The sequence below is a fragment of the Symphalangus syndactylus genome, chromosome 22, assembly GCF_028878055.3.
Source record: "Symphalangus syndactylus isolate Jambi chromosome 22, NHGRI_mSymSyn1-v2.1_pri, whole genome shotgun sequence".
Lineage (NCBI taxonomy): Eukaryota > Metazoa > Chordata > Mammalia > Primates > Hylobatidae > Symphalangus > Symphalangus syndactylus.
Window position 1 is genome coordinate 20,624,126 of NC_072444.2, and position 23,039 is coordinate 20,647,164.

At 36.8% G+C, this 23,039-nt stretch overlaps 2 protein-coding genes across 2 annotated transcripts in view; one reads left to right on the forward strand and one right to left on the reverse strand.

The window, feature by feature from the left end:
* The window catches only part of LOC129472521 (neuroblastoma breakpoint family member 1-like), a 705,345-nt gene that overhangs the window by 203,520 nt on the left and 478,786 nt on the right, over nt 1–23,039 (forward strand). The gene's annotated exons all lie outside the window — the stretch shown is intronic.
* LOC129472535 (lipoxygenase homology domain-containing protein 1-like) lies at nt 6,276–14,486 on the reverse strand. Its single transcript, XM_063631780.1, has 4 exons — nt 14,462–14,486; nt 13,401–13,564; nt 9,694–9,780; nt 6,276–6,470 (listed from the first exon to the last, which is right to left on the reverse strand). Exons 1-4 carry the CDS (start codon nt 14,469–14,471, stop codon nt 6,282–6,284), a joined length of 450 nt encoding a protein of 149 aa, XP_063487850.1. The 5' UTR covers nt 14,472–14,486; the 3' UTR covers nt 6,276–6,281.

Below are 23,039 nucleotides of genomic sequence, written 5' to 3' on the forward strand. Positions count from 1 at the left end.
TGTGTGTGTGTGTACATCACACAGTCATTTAGTTTGGGTATATTATGCCAAATATTTGTCCCAAGTGGTATTGAGGTATAAGGCAGGACTGGACTTGAGAGGTGGGGCTCAGACACTGGACCAGATGGAGAACTAGCTAAAACAGGGTAAGGATAGAAGCAGCTTTCCATCAGACACACCCACCAGTGTGCCATGTCAATTTACTGTTGCCATGGCAACTTCCGTGAGTTACTGCCCCTTTGCATGGCAATGACCCAACGACCCAAAAGTTACTGCCCCTTCCCTAGAAATTTCTGCATAAACTGTCCCTTAGTCTGCATGCAATTGAAAGTGGGTATAAATAACAGCAAAACTGCCCTAAACTGCCACTCTCAACCTACAGGGTAGCCCTCCTCTGCGGGAGGAGTCACAGAGCTGTAACACTGCCGCTTCAATGAGCGAGACTCCGTCTCAAAAAAAAAAAAAAAGTGTTTACTTCTACCTCTGGCTTGCTCTTGAATTCTTACCTGGGCAAAATCAAGAACCATTACAGGCTAAGCTCCATTTGGGGGCTCACCTGCCCTGCATCAGTTTTTAACGTTTTCCTTGCTACCAGCAATATACTTAATATGAAAGATCCAGTTGATTTACATCCTTGTCAAGAGTTGGTATATATATATATATATATAAAAAATATACACGCACACACACACACACACACACACACACACACACACACATATATATATATATATACTTACAGCATGGTGGTCACATTATAGTATCATAAGAGGTCATATATATATAAAATATATATATACACTTTTTTAAATATTAGCCATTATGTAGTGAATGAGTAGCGATGTCATTTCATGGTGATTTTGTTTTTAATTTCCTTATTTCTGACTGGGGAATTTGGATATGTTTCTTATGAAGTACATGTGAACGTCTTCTTACTTATTTTTGATATGAAGTCTTTGGCCTGAAATGGCACACTAGACAATTTGGAAAAAATCTGAGATATGGATCTTTGAAACATATATATTTGAAGACATAATGCTGACATGGCAGTGAAGAATTACAAATCCCAGGTCACAAGGAAAAGAATCACAAAGAGAAGAGGTCAGAATTCAGGACTAAATGTTTCCTGGGATCATTTTCACATGTTTGCTTTGAGATGGCAGACACCCTGAGAAGAGCTTTAAACAAAAGTCTAAATAGGGAGAGGGATGGGCAGGGGAGGACAGGATTAAAAGCCCTGCCAAAGAGGAGGAAGCATTGGTAATTACCCCAAGCCTTACATTGTACTAATTAGCTAGTCTGTTATGAGGGTAAGCAGCAAGTAGCCCACCTTTTGTAGGGGCTAAAAAATTCGCTTTGAATCATCTCAATCCTTGATTCCTTGGAGACGAACAACGAACCGAAGCTTTGGTCTGGTAAAAAGCAAACAGGGGGGAAATCATATCAATCTAAGCCTCAAATTACACCTGAAACTATTCGTAATAAATAGATGGCATACCATTGGAAAATATCCAGGCAAAAGAAGAGATAACACAATATGACTAGAAGTAAACAAAAGGGATAAACATTAGTTATAAATGGACATAACTTTGCATGAATAGCAAATTTGTTAAAACTGACTTTAATAACTCTATTACAGTCAAATAAAAGTGAGAACTTCAGCAAATACATTTTTAAGTATTACATGTGAAAAAGGAGAAGAATTCAATTTTTAGAACTGGAAAATACAAAAGTGAAAATTTAGATAGTATTTGATCTACTTTGAAGGCATACTAGAAAATGAAGTGTGAAATATAACAAGTCAGAATAAAGCATTCAGTTTGGTGCACAGAAGGACAAAAGAAATGGAAATTTAGAAATATTACAGTAGAGAGATAAAAAGTAGAGAAAGTGGATCAAATTCACACATAACAATATTAACTTTAAATGTAAATGGACTAAATGCTCCAATTAAAAGACAGAGAATGGCAAATTGGATAAGGAGTCAAGACTCATCAGTGTGCTGTATTCAGGAAACGCATCTCATGTGCAGAGACACACATAGACTCAAAGGGATGGAGGAAGATCTTCCAAGCAAATGGAAAACAGAAAAAGGCAGGGGTTGCAATCCTAGTCTCTGATAAAATAGACTTTAAACCAACGAAGATCAAAAGAGACAAAGAAGACCATTACATAATGGTAAAGGGATCAATTCAAAAAGAAGACCTAACTATCCTAAATATATATGCACCCAATACAGGAGCACCCAGATTCATAAAGCAAGTCCTGAGAGACCTACAAAGAGACTTAGACTCCCACACAATAATAATGGGAGATTTTAACACTCCACTGTCAACATTAAACAGATCAACGAGACAGAAAGTTAACAAGGACACACAGGAATTGAACTCAGCTCTGCAGCAAGCGGACCTAATAGACATCTACAGAACTCAGCAACTCAAATTCACAGAATATACACTTTTTCAGCACCACACCACACCCATTCCAAAATTGATCACATAGTTGGAAGTAAAGCTCTCCTCAGCAAATGTAAAAGAACAGAAATTATAACAAACTGTCTCTCAGACCACAGCGCAATCAAACTAGAACTCAGGATTAAGAAACTCACTCAAAACCGCTCAACTACATGGAAACTAAACAACCTGCTCTGGAATGACTACTGGGTACATAATGAAATGAAGGCAGAAATAAAGATGTTCTTTGAAACCAACGAGAACAAAGACACAACATACCAGAATCTCTGGGACACTTTCAAAGCAGTGCGTAGAGGAAAATTTATAGCACTAAATGCCCACAAAAGAAAGCAGGAAAGATCCAAAATTGACGCCCTAACATCACAATTAAAAGAACTAGAAAAGCAAGAGCAAACATATTCAAAAGCTAGCAGAAGGCAAGAAATAACTAAAATCAGAGCAGAACTGAAGGAAATAGAGACACAAAAAACCCTTCAAAAAATTAATGAATCCAGGAGCTGGTTTTTGGAAAAGATCAACAAAATTGATAGACTGCTAGCAAGACTAATAAAGAAGAAAAGAGAGAAGAATCAAATAGATGCAATAAAAAATGATAAAGGGGATATCACCAGGGATCCCACAGAAATACAGTCTACCATATGAGAATACTACAAACACCTCTATGCAAATAAACTAGAAAATCTAGAAGAAATGGATAAATTCCTCGACACATACACTCTCCCAAGACTAAGCCAGGAAGAAATTGAATCTCTGAATAGACCAATAACAGGCTCTGAAGTTGCGGCAATAATCAATAGCTTACCAACCAAAAAGAGTCCAGGACCTGATGGATTCACAGCCGAATTCTATCAGAGGTACAAGGAGGAACTGGTACCATTCCTTCTGAAACTATTCCAATCAGTAGAAAAAGAGGGAATCCTCCCTAACTCATTTTATGAGGCCAGCATCATCCTGATACCAAAGCCTGGCAGAGACATAACCAAAAAAGAGAATTTTAGACCAATATCCTTGATGAACATTGATACAAAAATCCTCAATAAAATACTGGCAAACCGAATCCAGCAGCACATCAAAAAGCTTATCCACCATGATCAAGTGGGCTTCATCCCTGGGATGCAAGGCTGGTTCAACACACTCAAATCAATAAATGTATTACAGCATATAAACAGAACCAAAGACAAAAACCACATGATTATCTCAATAGATGCAGAAAAGGCTTTTGACAAAATTCAACAACCTTCATGCTAAAAACTCTCAATAAATTAGGTATCGATGGGACGTATCTCAAAATAATAAGAGCTATCTAGGACAAACACACAGCCAATATCATACTGAATGGGCAAAAACTGGAAGCATTCCCTTTGAAAACTGGCACAAGACAGGGATGCCCTCTCTCACCACTCCTATTCAACATAGCGTTGGAAGTTCTGGCCAGGGCAATCAAGCAGGAGAAGGAAATAAAGGGTATTCGATTAGGAAAAGAGGAAGTCAAATTGTCCCTGTTTGCAGATGACATGACAGTATATCTAGAAAACCCCATTGTCTCAGCCCAAAATCTCCTTAAGCTGATAAGCAACTTCAGCAAAGTCTCAGGGTACAAAATCAATGTACAAAAATCACAAGCATTCTTGTACACCAATAACAGAGAAACAGAGTGCCAAATCACGAGTGAACTCCCATTCACAGTTGCTTCAAAGAGAATAAAATACCTAGGAATCCAACTTACAAGGGACGTGAAGGACCTCTTCAAGGAGAACTACAAAGCACTGCTCAATGAAATAAAAGAGGATAAAAACAAATGGAAGAACATTCCATGCTCATGGGTTGGAAGAATCAATATCGTGAAAATGGCCATACTGCCCAAGGTAATTTATAGATTCAATGCCATCCCCATCAAGCTACCAATGACTTTCTTCACAGAATTGGAAAAATCTACTTTAAGGTTCATATGGAACCAAAAAAGAGCCTGCATCACCAAGTCAATCCTAAGCCAAAAGAACAAAGCTGGAGGCATCATGCTACCTGACTTCAAACTATAGTACAAGGCTACTGTAACCAAAACAGCATGGTACTGGTACCGAAACAGACACATAGATCAACGGAACATAACAGAGCCCTCAGAAATAATGCCACATAACTACAACTATCTGATCTTTGACAAACCTGACAAAAACAAGCAAAGGAGAAAGGATTCCCTATTTAATAAATGGTGCTGGGAATACAGGCTAGCCATATGTAGAAAGCTGAAACTGGATCCCTTCCTTACACCTTATACAAAAATTAATTCAAGATGGATGAAAGACTTACATGTTAGACCTAAAACCATAAAAACCCTACAAGAAATCCTAGGCAATACCATTCAGGACATAGGCGTGGGCAAGGACTTCATGTCTAAAACACCAAAAGCAATGGCAACACAAGCCAAAATTGACAAATGAGGTCTATTTGAACTGAAGAGCTTCTGCAGAGCAAAAGAAACTACCATCAGAGTGAACAGGCAACCTACAAAATGGGAGAAAATTTTCGCAACCTAATCATCTGACAATGGGCTAATATCCAGAATCTACAATGAACACAAACAAATTTACAAGAAAAAAACAAACAACCCCATCAAAAAGTGGGCGAAGGACATGAACAGACACTTCTCAAAAGAAGACATTTGTGCAGCCAAAAAACACATGAAAAAATGCTCATCATCACTGGCCATCAGAGAAATGCAAATCAAAACCACAATGAGATACCATCTCACACCAGTTAGAATGGTCATCATTAAAAAGTCAGGAAATAACAGGTGCTGGAGAGGATGTGGAGAAATAGGAACACTTTTACACTGTTGGTGGGACTGTAAACTAGTTCAACCATTGTGGAAGTCAGTGTGGCGATTCCTCAGGGATCTAGAACTAGAAATTCCATTTGACCCAGCCATCCCATTACTGGGTATATACCCAAAGGACTATAAATCATGCTGCTATAAAGACACATGCACACGTATGTTTATTGTGGCACTACTCACAATAGCAAAGACTTGGAACCAACCCAAATGTCCAACAATGATAGACAGGATTAAGAAAATGTGGCACATATACCCCATGGAATACTATGCAGCCGTAAAAAATGATGAGTTCATGTCCTTTGTAGGGACATGGATGAAACTGGAAACTGTCGTTCTCAGTAAACTATCACAAGGACAAAAAACCAAACACCCCATGTTCTCACTCATAGGTGGGAATTGAACAATGAGAACACACGGACACAGGAAGGGGAACATCACTATCCGGTGACTGTTGTGGGGTTGGGGGATGGGGGAGGGACAGCATTAGGAGATATACCTAATGCTAAATGACGAGTTAATGGGTGTAGCACACCAACATGGCACATGGATACATATGTAACAAACCTGCACATTGTGCACATGTACCCTAAAACTTAAAGTATAATAATAATTAAAGAAAAGAAAGTCATTGAGCAGTTGTTTTATTTCCTAGTCAAATAGATAAATTTTCAAAAATGAGACAGAGCCCAGTGGGAAAAGTACACATTGACTTGCATTTCTTAGCCCTGGAGGAACTTCATTTGACATTCAATTTTCTCATGACCGCCTAAGAATTAATTTCCTTGTTTTGATTAAGAAGCATTTCAGCTGACCTTCCTATAGGGCTGTTGACAAGAACATATTCCTGAATGCTGGCATGTGAAACAACTAAAAAGCATTTAGATGCAGCTGGCACATCGGAGAGGTAAGTGATAAGAAACTGGCAGTCCTTTATCATTCATTTACTCAACATGTGTTTATTGGTTCCCTGTCCTTCAGTATTTAGGCAAACAAGTTTTATCTGTGCTACCTGGAGTTGAATCTTTCCTACCTGGAAGGACGGGTTGTCCTTTACTTAAAAGAGGAAATTCTCGACAGATTTCCCCATCTTCTTGATCTCGCGCCAACCGTCGTTGATCAGGTACATAAAACTGTTTTCCAGAATTCGTATTATGCAATTGTATCTATAATAACAATAATATTACTTTCAAAAATGTAGGAATGCTTTATCAAAGTGTCAAATAAGTTTTTGTTCAAGACTGCCACTTAGCTCAGAGAATTATTTTTAATATGAGAAACGTTGATAATTTGACAGTGCTAATTTCTTCTTTTACTGCCATCTCAAGTACAATGGCATTTCTTTCCTCTATCTAAAAATCTTCCTATTTCTATTTATTTATTTATTTATTTGAGACAAAGTCTTGCTATGTTGCCCAGGCTGGTTGCCAACTCCTAGGCTGAAGTGATCCTCCCACCTCAGCCTCCTGAGTAGCTGGGACTACAGACACGTGCCACTGCACCCAGATAAATTTTCTACTTCTAGTGTTTCTATTTTGAAATGTTTATGTCAAACATGGCAATTTCTTCCCAAATCTTATGTCATTAATATTTTCCTGTTAAGAAAGAGATGTTTACATTTTTAGAAATACATTATTTCCCTGTTTCAACTTCTTAGAAATTAACTTTTGGTTTAAAGTGATTTTATAAATATTAGCATAAGATCAGATTTCATACACTACAGATTCAAACTGATATGGTTCCCCCCTTGGATCCTTAGCAACGAACAAAATTCAAGCACTAATTATTTATATGATCACCTATTATACCTAATCCATTTATCCTGGAGTTAAACAAGAATGTTAATAATTTCTGGTAGGAACTGAAAAATACGAAAATCATCCAAAAGTAAAAATTATATTTTCTGATACTAAAATCTAGCCTTTTCTGAATAGAGTACTATTATTCTTTTACAGTATCTCTTGGAGTTCCAGTAATTGATGTCACAAAATAGTGAATAAGCATGCCAGTGTGCAAGGGTAATGTAAGGATTGTTAGCCTACCTAAATATTCAAAATTACTTTAAAACTTCAGTATGTTTTCTGATGTTTAAGAATTCAGAAGTGTTCTGTAATGGATTCAGATGTTTCATTTGTAGTATAATGAAATGTTTACAGAAAGATAACTTTTTCATTAAAATATTTTTAGAAATAAAGCTTCAGTGAGATGTTATTTTAACTATTAATCTTACTCTTTTGAGAATGCCTTAAATCAGACATTTTCAACTTTAATGATTTTAAAATCACCTTGTTAAAAAGGCAGATTTTCACCCAGGCACAGTGGCTCACACCTGTAATCCCAGCACTTTGCGGGCCCAAGGTGGGCAGATTGCTTGAGCCCAGGAGTTTGAGACCAACCAGGGCAACATGGCAAGACCCCGTCTCTACAAAAAATAAAAAATTAGCCAGGTGTGGTGGTGCACGCCTATAGTCCAAGCTACTTGGGAGGCTGAGGTGGGAGGATCACTTGAGCCTGGGAAGTCAAGGCTGCAGCGAGCCATGATCGTGCCACTGGTCTCCAGCCTGGGCAATAGACAGAGACCCTGTCTCAAAAAGGAAAACAAGGCAGATTTTCAGTACCTGATCCTACTAAGGTCTGTGAGTCTTAGACAGGTTCAGGAATTCACATTTATAAATGCACATTAAGTGTGATTCTGATACAATGTAATGTCACTTTTAGAAAGGCTTCCTGAGAACCCGTGAGAAAAACTATTGTTTGCAAGGTTATTACTGCCAAGACTGTCTGATTTGATTATTTTAATTAAGGCCCAAAGCTGATCATTTGGGAAGCAGAAAATAACCTAACATTTTGAACTTTTTATTTTGTAATCTTCCCTAACTAAACTTGAAAAAAATCAAGATTAAGTTTCTAAAGCAATGTGGTTATCTTATGGAAATGTATTATTTTTGCTATCACGGAATCAGTGATTCTGTTCAAATCCTCATACAAGTTGGCTTACTTAAAATTTCAAATTTCAAACTTCTAAACTGTATTATAAGAATTTAACAGAAAATTTTCAACCCATTATCTAATTTGGCAAAATGGATAAACTGGATAAGGGCTTTTGTACATTCAGAAGGAAACTTTGAATCAAGAACGTGTCTCTTCTTCACAGGTACTCAACAAGAGCCAAAGTAAACCTTAGGCAAAGTTCCCTTGCAGTGAGAGAATACTTGCCAAAGAGAGAAAGACAATAGAAATTTTCAGCCTGATTTTTATATCATTCCTCTGTAATACAAAATTTTTTGTCTCAGCATCCCAAGTTCATAATGAATGTAATCTTGCTTATTGGCTATCAGATGAAATAGCAGGAGGATTAATGATAATTTTCATATGTTAGTTTACCTTACTGAGAGGGAAGAAAAAAGATATTGTCATATATGATCACTTAAGAATCAATTTGAATATCATACTTCAAAAGCTCTATATAGCATAAAAGAGAGTATTTCACATAGAAGCCAGGTAGTAATTTTGAATTTTAAAATATAACGTCAACATTCTGTATTTTCATAAGGTAAGTTTTATTTTTTCATTCTGCTTTCAGAATCGTTTGTAACTTTAACATAAAGAAGATTGTATTAACAACTATATATTTCTGCTAATGGAATTTTTAATGTTTTTAAGGAATTACTCATCTTCTATGAATTTTTCATTAATTCTTCCACATGTTAAAACTCAAGAAGAGTAAGTTTGCCGAAAATATCAGGAATATGACTAGATTTTCTTCACATTTCAAGAACTTGTTTAGTTAAAGAGCATTTATTTTGAAATGACAGAAGATGTAAATACACCATATACAAAAATGGATGACAAGCTCTATGATTTCCAGTGTTGGAGAGCTGCATTAACTGACAATCATGCTAATAAGTAGGATGTTTCAGGCTGAACAATGTAGAAAATTTAAGCCTTTTTTTAATCTTAAAAATACTCAAGGGGCATTTTCCTGCTTAGCATGTATAGACTAAATTTCAAAGCTGGCATTCAATTCTAGTAGACTATTATTTCATCAACACAGTGGTCTATCTTTACAACATTTCTGAAGCAAATAACATACAGCTAGTCATCTTTTTATCAGTAGTGCAACTATATCAAGAAGCTATATGAGTTTATCCAGAATCCCAGGCGTTTTTTTCTTTGCAAAGAGGTGAAAGAATTGCTTGGTTAAGGTGCCTCCCTCAATCAATTAAGAATTAATTAATTATTAAGGGCATATGATACTTCTGCCTTGAAGAAAGCACTGGCTAAAAAGGTACAGGACTCTATCAACTAATTATAGCATGATGAGTTGACTCCTGAGAGGAATATGCAGAGGATTTTGCAAAGAATGGGAAAGTGTTGATATATCCTTACCTCCTTGCAGTGCCAGGAAGGGGAGGGTCCAGAGTTGGTATGACCAATACAAATCTTAAAGAGTGCTCCAATGTCTCCAACTGTTATCTATGAAGAGCCAAGGGAACAACTTTCAATGTAATTTCACAAAATCCACTTAAAAACAGCTCAGATTAGGACATGATATGTCGATAAAGGGGTCAATTCATTAAGAAGAGGTAAGAATTATAAACATGTGCACACCTAACGAGAGTACTAAAATATAATAAGCAAAATTTAACAGAACTGAATGGAGAAACAGACACTCTATGATAATAGTTGGAGACTTCAATACCTGACTTGAATGATGGGTAGAACAAGTAGAGAAAAGAATAAGAAAATAGAGGACTTGGACATTACACACCACCTAGACCTAACATCTATAGAACACTCCACCCAACAACAGAAAACAGTCTTTCCAAGTACACATGTAACGTTCTCCAGGATAGAACATGTTATGCAACAAAACAAGTCTTGAAAATTTAAAAAGACAAATCATACAGAGTATCTTGTCCAAATGCAATGGAATGAATCCAGAAATCAGTATTATAAAGCAAACTGAAAAGTTCAAAATATGTGTAAATTCCAAGGCAGGTGGATCACGAGGTCAGGAGTTCGAGACCAGCCTGGCCAAAACAGTGAAACCCTGTCTCTACCAAAAATACAAAAATTAGCTGGGTGTGGTGGCAGGCGCCTGTAATCCCAGCTACTTGGGAAGCTAAGGCAGGAGAATTGCTTGAACTCGGGAGGCATATGTTGCACTGAGCTGAGATCATGCCACTGCACTCCAGCCTGGGCGAGAGAGCTAGACTCCATCTCAGAAAAAAAAAAAAAAAAAAGTGTAAATTAAAGAACATACTCGTAAGCAACAAATAGGTCAAAGAACAAACTGCAGGAAAATTAAAAAATACTTTGAGATAAGTGAAAACAAAAATATAACACAAAAATATGGAAAAAGCAGAGCTCTGAGGGAAATTTATAGCTATATACACCTACATTAAAAAAGAAGAAAAATCTCAAATAAATAACCTAACTTTACATCTTAAGGAACTAGAAAAAGAAAGGCAAACTAAATCCTAAGCTAGTAGAAGAAAGAGATAGACTGATAAACAAAAGGGAGAATATGAAAACAACAAAATAAATTAAATTAATATTTGGTTATTAAAAACATCAATAAAACTGATAGACTTTAGCCTATCTAGATTTTAGCAAAGAGAATTGCTAAAATCAAAAATAAAAGTAGGGACATTACTATTGACTTTACAGAAATAAGAAGGATTATAAAAGAATGCTACGAGCAACAGTATGCCAAAAAATTAGATAACCTACATGAAATGGACAAATGTATAGAAACACACAGACCACCAAAACTGACTTGAAGAGATAAAAAATATGAATAGACCTATAAAGGGTAAAGAGATTGAATCAGTAATCAAAAACCTCCCAAGAAAAAGAAACCTAGGACAGAAGGCTTCATTGGTGAATTCTATCAAATATTTAAAGAAGAATTAATTCCAAACACTTCCAAAAAAGAGGTGGAAATACTTTTTAACTCATTCTGCAAGGTCAGCATTATGCTGATAACAAACCTAAAGATATAACAAGAAAACTATAAACCACTGTGCCTTATAAAGATGCAAACATCTTCAACAAAACTAGCTAATGAATCCAGAAGCATATTAAAAAGTTTATATGTTATAACAAACTAGGATTTATCCCAGGAATGGAAATTGGTTCTACATACAAATATCAATCTAATATACCACATAAATAAAACAGAGGGGAAAAACACAATCATCTCAACTGATGCCAAACTGACCCGCTGACACACACACATACACATTTGATAAAATCAAATGCCCTTTCATGATTAAAAAAAAAAATCAACAAACTAGAAATTGAAAAGAACTTCCTGAACATGATAAAGGGCACTTATCGTGAGAAAAACCCACAGATAACGTCATACTCAATGGCAAAAGATGGAGAGCTTTTCCCCCAAATCAGGAACAAGACAAGGATAATAATTTTTGCTACTTCTATTCAACACTGTACTGAAAGTTCTAGCTAGAGCAATTCAGCAATAAGAAAAAATTTAAAACATCCAAATAGGAAAGGAAAGGGAAGGGGAGGGAAGGAAAAGGAAGGGGAGGGGAGGGAAGGGGAGAAGGGAGGAGGGAGGTAGATCGGGGAGGGGAAGGGAAAGGGAAGGGAAGGGAAGACAAGACGGGTTGCTAGGGGTTGGTAGAAAGGCAACAGGGAGTGACTGCATAACAAGGTTTTCTTTTGGAGTGAATAAAATGTTATGAAAGTAGATAGTGATTGTTGAATAACACTGTGAATGCACTATATGCCACTAAATTTTACAATTTAAAAATTTTTAATGGTAACTTTTGTGTATTTTACCATAATAAAAAAGAAAAGAAAAGGACTATACAAAGAAAGTACAGGGAAAAAGGAAAGGAAGATGTAAAACAGTCTGCCTAAGAACGCTTACAAGAAAACAATTAATTAGAACAAACAAAACTGTGATCAAAATTGGCATGAAATTACTGCATTTAATGAAGCCATTGCCTCTACAACAAGAGACTAATGTAGCCATCCCAGAACTCAAGCAAGAGTGACAACAGAAAGAGCTGAAATTTAGTAGCAGCATTAAGAAAAAAGAAGCATCAAACTATGAAAATGAGGGGTTAAGGGTGTTCCTTTCTTATTACAGAATTGAAAATTATTTAGCCCTATAAACTATGTGAATATATAATTCAATTTAAAAGAAAACATGAAACATTAAAATAGTAAAACAACAACAGCTCAGATTATTTTTATTTCTTACTCACGGAAAATAATGACAAAATCTTCTACTTTTAGTGACTATAAACACAAGAGTGTCTTTAAACATTGACTCATATAGGATGGAAAAGTTAGATCAAACTAATCTAATGGTAACAATGTTTCCAAATGGTTCAGCCTCTCCTGTGGTTGTAGTACACCAAACACCCAGGATCACATGGAGGTGGCTTTCCTATGAAGACTTACAATACTTAAGGACACTCTTTTTTCATGGTGATTTTACTCTGTCTCCACCTGGTTCAAATCAATTCTTCTGTGCATCCATTAATTTATTCAATAGACTTTACTAAACATCTATAAGTGCCAGGTGCTTGACCCACTTCAAGTCTTGCCTTTGTTTGCTAATGTATCTGACTTCAGTTTAACAGCATGGCACTGGTCTACCTGCTTCATCTTTGTTACCTCTGTTTCCCTCTAGATCCTGATCTCCATGTGTCTAGCCATGGTCTAATAACTTGATAACTAATAACTAATAAAAACCAATAATTAACAACTTGATGATAACTTTTTTGCCTTCCTTGTTTGACAATTTTATTTTTCCCTTTTTGAGCTTGACTTTGAGCCTTATCTGGAGAGCCAGAAAGTCATAAGCCCTTGCTCCTGATGTCTGTCCACATAAAAATAAATGTTTACCATCTAGTATTTCTCTCTAGCTACTGTCTCTTCCCATATTGCAGATTTACTTGTGTTAAATCTGCTTGAGCAAAAACTTCCATAAATTACTTTTGAATGATCTTCTACAGGGCACATGGTGTTACTAAAGGGATAGACTACATTCATTCCAAAGTACCTACTAGCTGTATCACTTACATTAACAGTTTATACTCAGTTTTATTACTTACAGTAAATATGTCTTCATGGCCAACCTGAAATCGAGCCCCATCTGTTCCATAAAGATATATGGGGGCTGAACTTCTATGTTGTCCATACAGAATAATATAAATCTGTGAGCTGGTCCCTGCATCTGGCAAGTCACTGGTGATTATAAAAACTTCCCAGTTACTACCTATAAAAGAAAAAATAACATACAGCATTATGGCAACTGATAGAAATGGAAGACTCAGAACAGCAGGTCATCATAAAACTAGGAGAGTTCAGGATAGACAAAACTTATCCTTCATCGCCTCTGAAAAAGTGCCATAACAGAAGATTTATATTTGAAATTTAAAATACTCAATAAAATTACTATTTTCTACAATGTGACAGTGAGAATATTTCCAAAAAGATCTTTAGTGAGGTGGCTAGGGTGGTATCATTACCATATTATTGTTGGTCAACCTGGACTCCAAGAGAGTCACTAAACAACTTCTTTGAAGCTCCCAGTATTTTGACAAAAAATCTCCAATATTCTCAGCTGTGGCATGTAACATGTGCATTGAGAATTAATGCCTTTTAGGATATTTTTTGAGTTTAGACATTTATTTTCCAAAATAAAAATTTATATAATAATTAAGAATTTAAACAGGAATTGGCTGAGTAGAATTTGGGAAGTTATCTGCTATAATTTATCCATTTGTTATTTTAAGTATCCCCAATTAATAAAGTAACTGAATCCTACAAACAGAAGTATATTTTGTATCACCTAGAAACAAATGAAAACAATGCTAGAAAACATATGGCTCATTGTGAACATAACTGATACTGACTAAACATTTTAGTACATTAATAGTGGTATGATATAATGTCCTAGGATTTCGATTTAATTTTGTCAGGTTTCTTTGGGGTAAACATCAGTGTATTATTGCATTTTCACATTGCTATAAAGCTACTACGACTAGGTAATTCATAAATACGACTAGGTAATTTATAAATGAGACTAGGTAATTCATAAATAAAAATGCGACTAGGTAATACATAAATGCGACTAGGTAATTCATAAATAAAAGAAGTTTAATTGACTCACAGTTCCACATGGCTTAGAAGGCCTCAGGAAACTTACAATCATGGCAGAAATCAAAGGAGAAGCAAGTACCTTCTTCACAAGGCAGGAGAGAGAGAGCGCGCGCGCGTGAAGGGGGAACTGCCAAACACTTTTAAAACCATCAGCTCTCATGAGAACTCACTATCATGAGAACAGCATGGGGGAAACCATCCCCATGATCCAACCACCTCTCACCTGATCCTCCCTCAACACCTGGGAATTACAATTCAAGATGAGATTTGGGTAAGGACACAGAGCCAAACCATGTCAATCAGAAAGTTGATCTTTAAGAAAAATGAAAGCCAGATGTGGTGGCGCATGCCTGTAGTCCTACCTACTTGGAAGGCTGAGGTGGAAGAATCGCTTGAGCCCAAGAATTTGAGGTCACAGCAAGCTATGATCTTGCCACAGTACACTCTAGCCTGGGCAACAGAGCAAGAACCTATCTCAAAAAAAAAAAAAAAAAAAAAAAGGAATAAAACAAAAGTGAAGTAATGAGAAATTAGGGAACACACTCAAGATTATATAAAATAAGTAAGAATACAAGGCAATAAAATTAAGAACTACTGACTTCAATGGCATTCTACTCATTAGACTGTTTTCCTCTCTTCCAACTTTGAACTAAAATGTATTTTCCATCTTTATCATTAAAATAAATAACCAAAGGCTAGATTTAAATTTATATGGTACAATAAATACACAGTAAATTAATGTATGTTTGTATTTGTATTTTTTATTTTTATTTATTTTTTTGAGAGGGAGTCTCACTGGTGTCACCCAAGCTGGAGTGCAGTGGTACGATCTTGGCTCATGGCAACCTCTGTCTCCTAGGTTCAAGTGATTCTCCTGCCTCAGCCTCTCGAATAGCTGAGATTACAGGCGCCCGCCACCACACCCAGCTAATTTTTGTATTTTAGTAGAGATGAGGTTTCACCATGTTGGTCAGGCTGGTCTCGAACTCCTGAGCTCAAATGATCCACCCACCTTGGCCCCCCAAAGTGCTAGGATTACAGGCATGAGCCACTGCACCTGGCCTGTTTGTAAAAAATCTACTTTAAAATATAAAACTATATTTTGTTTGCCCTACACATAGTGGAAAGCCACGTTAGGCTACCAAATCATCTTGGTAGACAATCAGTAAATAAAAACATAATTTTAAAAAACTAGTCAAGGATGGTCTGTCTTTAACAGTGACAGAAAATGTTAAATTGCAATTACAAACTACAGAGCTAGAAAAATTCTAGCTACGTTCTGTAGGATAACTGGTATGTTAGTTCTTGTTTGAATAAATTGAAATACCACACTTCTGTCTTAGAAATGCAGCAAAAGAGTTCAGGGGAGAATCAATACTTGCTAAAAGTGCACAGAACAAATCAATCAAGAAAGAAATTGCATTTTCAAACAACTAGGATGGAAAGGCTGAAAAGTGAGAGAATGAAAATAATGAAATATGATGTCCATTTACTATAGGTTTTTGCACCTCCCTAAATCATTAAATGATTCAAACCTTAACCCTGCAACGGAGTACCATAAAAACTGGAGTAGAATCTAAAGATCATGAACAAAGATTCATCTTTCAGTTTATAACTTACATTTCAATCGACAGAAAGCCAACAAGTCATTGGGTCATTACTAGTTGACCACTGTCTAGGGAGGAGTAGATGAAAAACATATGATGTCATTGTCTTCCATTAGCTTGTAATCTATATGAGATAATAGGCCAACGCACCAAAAGAGAAAAACATCAGAATATTCTTAATGTAATATTTTAGTGAGGTGAGGTCAGATCACAGAAAAACTAACATAATGAATAAGAAAAATTAGAAGGAGACAGAAAAGAAGGGGAGGGGGAGGAGAAGGAGAGAGTAGGGAGGAGGAAGAGAACAACAAGAAGCCAAAAAAAGAAAAAGAAACATCAGCAGAAAGAAAGTACAAAACTTTATGCCATAATATTTTAAAGTAGAAGTCAAAAAGCAAGTAAGACAGAAGATTTCAGGAGTTTGTACAGCATTTAACCCAGTTTTCTCAGAAATGCTATGGGAGAAAAAATGTGAATAGACAAAATTCTAAGTCTTTGTAATATACATATACTACTAGGCCTCAATTTGAAAAAGAGTGAGTTGAAGGGGTGAATAAATAAACTGGAGAAAAAAAGAATGCAGGTGGTGGACAAACAGCTCCTTTTTTCTTTTTAGAAGCAGTTTAGTCATTTAATGAGCAAACAGGTTGGGGAAAGACTCAATTTACCAGAGCAGACACAAAACAAATAGAAAATTTCAATAGTCCTATATCCTCTAAAAAAAATAATAAATTTATACTGTAAATATTTTTCACAAAGAACTTCAGGCCCAGATGGCTTCAATGGTGAATTTTCTATCAAACCATTCTAAAAAATAGTATCAATCCTATATAAACCATTTGGAATAGTTCCCAACACATTGTATGGGAAGAATATTACTCTGGTACCCAAATCAGAAAAGACATTATAAGAAAACTACAGAGCAATAACCCCCAAAAACATCAATGAAAATATTCTCAACAAAATATTAGGAAACCACATCAACTATAATCTTCAAGTTTATTCCAGAAATGCAAGTTGTTTAACATTAAGCAGCCAATCGATGTAATTCACCATATTAACAGAACACAGGAGAAAATGAAATGATACTCAGGATCATTCCTCGTTAGAGAAATGTAAATAAGCTAAAACCACAATGAGATAGAGCACTACATATAATAACTAAAATTAAAAACAGTGAAAATACCAAGGTAAGGATATAGAACAACTAGAACTCTCATGCATAACCAGAGGAAACGTGAAATGGCATACTTTGGAAACAGTTTGGCAGTTTCTGGTAAAGTTCAACAAACTTACCATATATCCCTGAAATTCCATTCTAGTAATCTACCCAAAGAAATAAAAACATACAAAAACTTGTACATGAATTTTCATTGTAGTTTTACTCACAATAGCCAGAAACTGGAGTAACCCAAATGTCCATCAACAGGTTCGTCATGGGTTAAATTCTGTCTTCAAAAAAGATATGTTGAAATCCTAACCTCTGGTACCTATAAATGTGACCCTAATTAAACATAGGGTCATTGCAGATGTAATTATGATATAAATTAATATTAAGTCATGCTGGAATAGTGTAGGCTGTTAGCCCAATACAACTTAGAAAAGAGACACCCAGGGAAAATGTCATGTGAAGATAGAGGCAGAGATTAGCATGATACATCTACAAATCATGGAACACCAAGGACTGCTGGAAATCACCAGAAGCTAGGAGGGACACACAGAACAGGATGTCCCTCAGAGCACTCAAAGGAACCAATTCTGCTGACTCTGATTTCAGATACCTAGCCAACAGAACTATGAATGAATAAATTCTGTTGTTTGAAGGCACCAATTTGTGGTACTTTTCTTACAGCAGTCCCAGGAAACTGAAAAAGATTTGGTAATAGGAAGTGGGGTGCTGCTGTAACAAATACCTAAAGCTTTCTAGATAGGCTCTGGAAATAGGCCAAGGGTGTGCCTGAACAACCTCTTGCTAACAGCATTAAACATGTGATTCACTGATCCAATCAGCCATCTCAGCAGAAGCCATAAATAGAGATGGAGTTACCCAGGAAAGATCTGTGGAGAACCCTTGTGTCCTTGTGTCTAATGGTACGGACCCCTTTGGCATCCACAGAAGACCAACAAGGTTTTTGGAGAATATTATTTCATCAGATGAAAGAAACAGAGATGGGACAAATGACTCTGAGGGCCAGAGAGGGTAAAGCCACTGTCCTGGGGGGCTGAGTGAGTAGGCTACCACCCAAGTAGGGCCCAGAGAACAAAGCAGTAAGCCACCGAGGATTACTCTCAGGCCTTGAAATCTAATGAAATTTGCTAGGTTTCTAACTTGCTTGGAACACATGACCCCTTTTTTCCTTTCAGTTTCTTCCTTTTGGAATGGGAATGCTTATCCTATGCCTGTCCCATCATTGCATTTTAGAAACAAATAATTTGTTTTCTAGTTTCACACATCTGTGAATGGAGAGGAATTTTGGTCCAAGATGCATTATATCCAGAGTCTCACCCAAATTTCATTTTTTTTTTTTTTTTTTTTTTTTTTTGAGACGGAGTCTCGCTCTGTCACCCAGGCTGGAGTGCAGTGGCGCAATCTCAGCTCACTGCAAGCTCCGCCTCCCGGGTTCACGCCATTCTCCTGCCTCAGCCTCTCCGAGTAGCTGGGACTACAGGCGCCCGCCACCACGCCCGGCTAATTTTTTGTATTTTTTTAGTAGAGACGCGGTTTCACCGTGGTCTCGATCTCCTGACCTCGTGATCCGCCCGCCTCGGCCTCCCAAAGTGCTGGGATTACAAGCGTGAGCCACCGCGCCCGGCCCCAAATTTCATTTTGATAATATATAAAATGAGATTTGGGACTTTGTGAAATTATAACATTTAGATGAGATTTTGAATTTAAAGTTGATGGTGGAATGGTTAAAACTTTTGGGAATATTGGGATGTGGTAAATGCATTTTGCACTTAAGGATGTGAATTATCGGGGGCTAGAAAGCAAGCTGCTATGGGTGACTAGTGTCCTTATAAGAAGAGAAGAGATACAGAGACAGAGGAAGAGTGCTACACAAAGATGGAGACAGACATTCCAGCTACCCTGCTGCAAGCCAAAGAATGCCAAGGACTTCAGGCAACCACCAAAAGCCAGAGAAGAGGTGAGGAAGGATCTTCCCCTAGAGTCTTTAGAGACAGCATTCAGACTTCTAGCCTTCAGAACTGTGAGAATAAATCTGTTGTTTTAAGTTACTCAGTTTGTGGTAATCTTTGGCACATGGTCATGTTATATCTATATAGAATTCATGATTTTGCTTTTTAAAAACAATTATCCTTTAATACCTTAATGGACAAGAGAGTAGAATAGTAGGAAAAACGCTAAGTACTTTGGATTAAAAGAACCCTGGGTAGTTATGGAATCCTTCTTAACCTCAATAAACAGGGAATAGAAAGTCATTTTGTTTTCAGGGTAGATCTGTACATGGAGTATCAAACCACAAAACTCAGGACTTTTTATGAAGATCAAATACAGATATTAAAGTAAAAGCGCTTCTTTACTAGCCTCTGTGAGTTTTAGTCCCCTTCCTGCTACATTAAAGATACTATTACCCATCGAGAGGGTTCTTGTGAGGACGAAGATAACACACATAAAGAACTTAGCCCAATATTTGGCACCAAGCAGGGGCTCAAACTGTTAGTCACCTTCACTTTTGTAAAGGGCTATATGACTAAATGTTGAAAATATTACATTTCATATATATATATATGCACACAATAAAGCTAAAATACATCTTGGTCAGAACAACACCAACTTTGAAAAGCATATCAAGCGTATTAACACTAATGGCTTTTTAAAGAAAAATAGCTAAAACATGTTTAACACTGTGTGCCAACCTCTGTGCTAAGAGTTTTACAAGTATTTTCTCTAGTGATCCTCTAACAACCACCTTATAAGGTAGCTCCTCATAAGGACTTTGAGTGCCACAAATATGGAATGTAGTTTCAATACCTCGGTTTACACTCTGAAAAATGAGGTATGTTTTGTGTCACTGAAAAGTTACATTATAATATTTGAAAGTGTCATGTAAAAATTACCCCTATCCACTGAGCCAATGGCTCATTAACTTAGTTTCAACTTGAATTAGGGAATTTTGGTGGGTCCCATCGTCCCCAAATTGGGCTTTCCTTGGAATCAACTCTGATGATACTTGACAGCTGGCATTTTTGAGTGCCTCTACTTTTGAACTTCTGCTCCTTGCTACTAAATATACTAATAGTATATTTATTTTAATTCTGAACACTGCTACTTCTTCTGGATTTAATATTTGGGAGATGCCTGCACAGTTGGGCATTCAGCTTTCTTTGAAGCAGAAGCAGGAAGCTCAGAGACTGCCCCAATGCTTAAAGCATTGCCTTTATCCATGCAAGCCTCTCAGAGTGCCTGAACTTCTGGCAGCGCATAGCACAGCTGCCATCTGGTGGGCAAAGCACAATAATTTCACCACTCCACCTTGGGACCAGAGACTGAATTCTACATATCTTCCCCTGAGTAAGGGAGGCTACACTTCCATACTCAGCCCTTCAGGTACTTCATCTGTAAAGCAAAAGCTAGGTCTCTATAATATTCTTATATTTCCTCTAAAGTTTCACTTACTCTTGTAAATTTCGCAGTGTGACAAGATTTTTTAAATATAAATCTTGTAAAAATAAAAACATGCTTTGAATGTTTAAAAGAAAAAATCATCTTTACAGACATTTTAAGGATAAGTAAAATACTGCTTTCATAAAATATTAAAAAACTAAAAAAAAATACAAAAAACTGAGTTCTATCCTTCAGCATATTTGCACATCCTTCTACATGTATGGATCTGAAATTAGTAAGAGGTAAAGAAAAATTAAATGCCTTCAAAAGCACTTCTTATCCATTTAACACACATTTATTAGGTACTTACCATGTCCCAAGTACGAAGCTAGCTCTGTGAATAAAATGTGGCCCAAGATCTCAGAAATCAATGCATGTGAACACGTTCATTTTAAAGAAGTATGTTTAAAGCAGAAGTATGTTACACAGTCATGCATTAGTAATTCATGGTTGTCACTCCAGCTTCTCCCAATTATTATGCACAAAGGACATTGTTTGGTGTAATAGTATTGCCAAAAACTACATACTGCATGCCATATTTCTTGAAACCTCCTGGTTTTTATAAGTGATTTCCTCAATCTTCTTGGGTATATTTCACACCTTCCAAATTAAAAAGAAAAATTCTTTCCTTGTCTCCCTGCACTAGAGAATGAGTAGTAATTCTTTAAAAAATATCTTATCCCTGGCTTGGCGCGGTGGCTCACACCTGTAATCCCAGCACTTTGGGAGGCCGAGGTGGGCAGATCACCTGAGGTCGGGAGTTCAAGAACAGCCTAACCAACATGGAGAAACCCCGTCTCTACTAAAAATACAAAAATTAGCCAGGTGTGGTGGTGCATGCCTGTAATCCCAGCTACTTGGGAGGCTGAGGCAGGAGAATCACTTGAACCCAGGAGGCGGGGGTTGCGGTGAGCCAAGATCGCTCCATTGCACTCCAGCCTGGGCGACAAGAGTGAAACTCTGTCTCAAAAAAAAAAAAAAAAAAAAAAAATCTTATCCCTTCTTCCTCACATGAAAACAATGATAAAAATGTAGTAAGCCCAGCGCAGCGGCATGTGCCTGTAGTCCCACCTACTTGAGAAGCTGAGGATGGAGGATCATTTGAGCCCAGGAGTTCAAAACCAGCCTGGGAAACATACTGAGAATCAGCTTTAAAAAAAAAAAAAAAAGGTAGTAAAAAGAGTATTGATTTTCAAGCACAAAGAACTAGGTTCAAATCCTGGCATGATACCCTACTGTAAACCATTCATGAAAGTCCTTTACCTTTTGCTCCTAACTTCTCTATTAAAAAAAAAATGCAGGGGGAGTAATAAAGCCACATTCACAGTGCCTTTATGAGGAAGAATTACACACAAAAAGCCTGCAGGTGTACCACAGTCTCTGGTACACAGTAGGCACAAAATTAATGTAAATTATTTTCTCCTTTCTATTTTTTCTCCAAAACTTTGTGCCCTTTCATTCACTACAATTTCTCATTGCTTACTACAGAAACTTACATAACATTATAACTTCTATATTTTCATTAAAAGAAAACATCACTTAATGTTTTTTTTTTTTTTTTTTTTTTTTTTTTTTGAGACGGAGTCTTGCTCTGTCACCCAGGCTGGAGTGCAGTGGCGCAATCTCGGCTCACTGCAAGCTCCGCCTCCCGGGTTCACGCCATTCTCCTGCCTCAGCCTCTCCGAGTAGCTGGGACTACAGGCGCCCGCCACCACGCCCGGCTAATTTTTTGTCTTTTTAGTAGAGACGGGGTTTCACCATGGTCTCGATCTCCTGACCTCGTGATCCGCCCGCCTCGGCCTCCCAAAGTGCTGGGATTACAAGCGTGAGCCACCGCGCCCGGCCCACTTAATGTTTTTTTAAAAAGCATACTCTACTCAGAAGTAATCTCCAGCTGATGAAGTAGCAATTCATAATTTTTACAAATTTATGACTCATGCTGAACTGACACCAACATTATTCTTGATGTAATTAATTTAATTACCTTTTGTTCCTCAATGCCAAATTTATGTTATTTTAGCATCTCCATGTGTGGCTCTAAAAATACTGATCATTCTAATTTGAGTCAGTTGTAGACAAGAGGCATAGATTTCCAAGTTTTCTAAGACTTGTTTCTATACCATTATATGGTCATGCAGTGGAAGGAATCTTAAAAGCTTTCCTGGTTAACTCCTGGGAAATACACCACAATCATTCAAACCAATTGATACTTGATAGTCTAGTCTATTAGAAAAACACTAAATCCTGTCCCATCGAAATGCTTGCAATTTCACTGGATATTCTGAGGAACTGGACTCAACACATTTGGCACAAGAAACTGTGAGATTGTTGTGGATATCTTATAATCATACTTT

Coding starts and splice junctions, on each gene's coding strand:
- LOC129472535 (XM_063631780.1), bottom strand. Junction 9,781..13,400: donor GCCATGAAGACATATTTACT/GTAAGTAATAAA, acceptor GGCTCTTCATAG/ATAACAGTTGGAGACATTGG. Junction 6,471..9,693: donor CTTCCTGGCACTGCAAGGAG/GTAAGGATATAT, acceptor TTGTTATTATAG/ATACAATTGCATAATACGAA.